The following is a 962-nucleotide window of genomic DNA, read 5'->3' as shown; positions in this document are numbered from 1 at the left end:
AAAGGGCTCCTACCCTGGGCTTCTCATCCACAGCATCCTTAGGAGCAGCCTTCTTCTCCTACCTCCTCTGCATCTGGTGAGTGGCCAGCAGGGGACAGATCCTCAGCTGGGAGTGTTTGGGAAAGAGAGGCCCAGAACTGAAATGGAGCCAACAGAAAGAGGCCCACAGTGGGCAGCAGTGGGGGAGGTGATGGAGAATAAGGAGACTCTAAGGCACATGTCAGGGACCCGTGAGCTGCAAAAGCCGCAGGACCTTAGGATTCCTTCACATTCTTGTTTGGAGCATGTTGTCAGGAATGCACGTAGATCCATTTTACATTGTTGAGGATGCTTTATCCAAATGCATGTGTAGGGTTCCCTCTACTACATTCCCATTTCTCTCCCACAGATCTTGGCTTAGAAAGTGGCTTCATCAAGGGGGTCAGTGTGTGACAAACCCAAAAATAAGGAGATGGTCTGAGGGTTCTGGGCTCAAATGTTTCTATTATTTTGTTCAAGGTTAAATTCCTGCAAAGATGTCCTGCCAGCAGAAGCAGCAGCAGTGCCAGCCCCTACCCAAGTGTGCCCCAAAGAGCCCAGCACAGTGTCTGCCTCCACCCTCTTCTGACTGTGCTCTAAGCTCCGGGGGCTGTGGCCCCAGTTCTGAAAGTGGCTGCTGCCTGAGCCACCACAGGCACCAGAGGTCCCATCAATGCCGGCGCCAGAGATCCAACTCCTGTGATAGGGGCAGTGGTCAGCAAGGCAGGGGCTCCTGCTGTGGCCATGGCTCTGGGGGCTGCTGCTGACCTGGATCCTGATGATGAAACAAGTGATCTTTGGAGGAAACAAGAATCCCAAGGGCCCAGGAAAAGCCTCATCCTGATGCATGCTTTTCCAGATACCTTGTTCTGGTTTTCACAAGCTGAGCTGGGGGTGTTCCTGTTGAGTATCCAAGCTGTCCGCAGAAGGTGCTTCCTGTCTGA

The 962-nt window shown here is 53.0% G+C and overlaps 1 protein-coding gene across 1 annotated transcript; it reads left to right on the top strand.

Moving 5' to 3' along the window:
• The first annotated feature begins 515 nt into the window (after nucleotides 1-515).
• LOC100433471 (late cornified envelope protein 3C) lies at nucleotides 516-785 on the top strand. Its single transcript, XM_002810196.3, has one exon. The coding sequence runs from the start codon at nucleotides 516-518 to the stop codon at nucleotides 783-785; it is 270 nt and encodes an 89-aa protein (XP_002810242.1).
• Nucleotides 786-962: the final 177 nt, after the last annotated feature.

The sequence above is a fragment of the Pongo abelii genome, chromosome 1, assembly GCF_028885655.2.
Source record: "Pongo abelii isolate AG06213 chromosome 1, NHGRI_mPonAbe1-v2.0_pri, whole genome shotgun sequence".
NCBI lineage: Eukaryota > Metazoa > Chordata > Mammalia > Primates > Hominidae > Pongo > Pongo abelii.
Note: the sequence above shows the minus strand (reverse complement) of the source record. Positions and strands in the feature narration are given on the sequence as shown.

Bases quoted from the DNA above. Each gene is read 5' to 3' on its own strand.
- LOC100433471 (XM_002810196.3), top strand. From the start codon at position 516: ATGTCCTGCCAGCAGAAGCAGCAGCAGTGCCAGCCCCTACCCAAGTGT.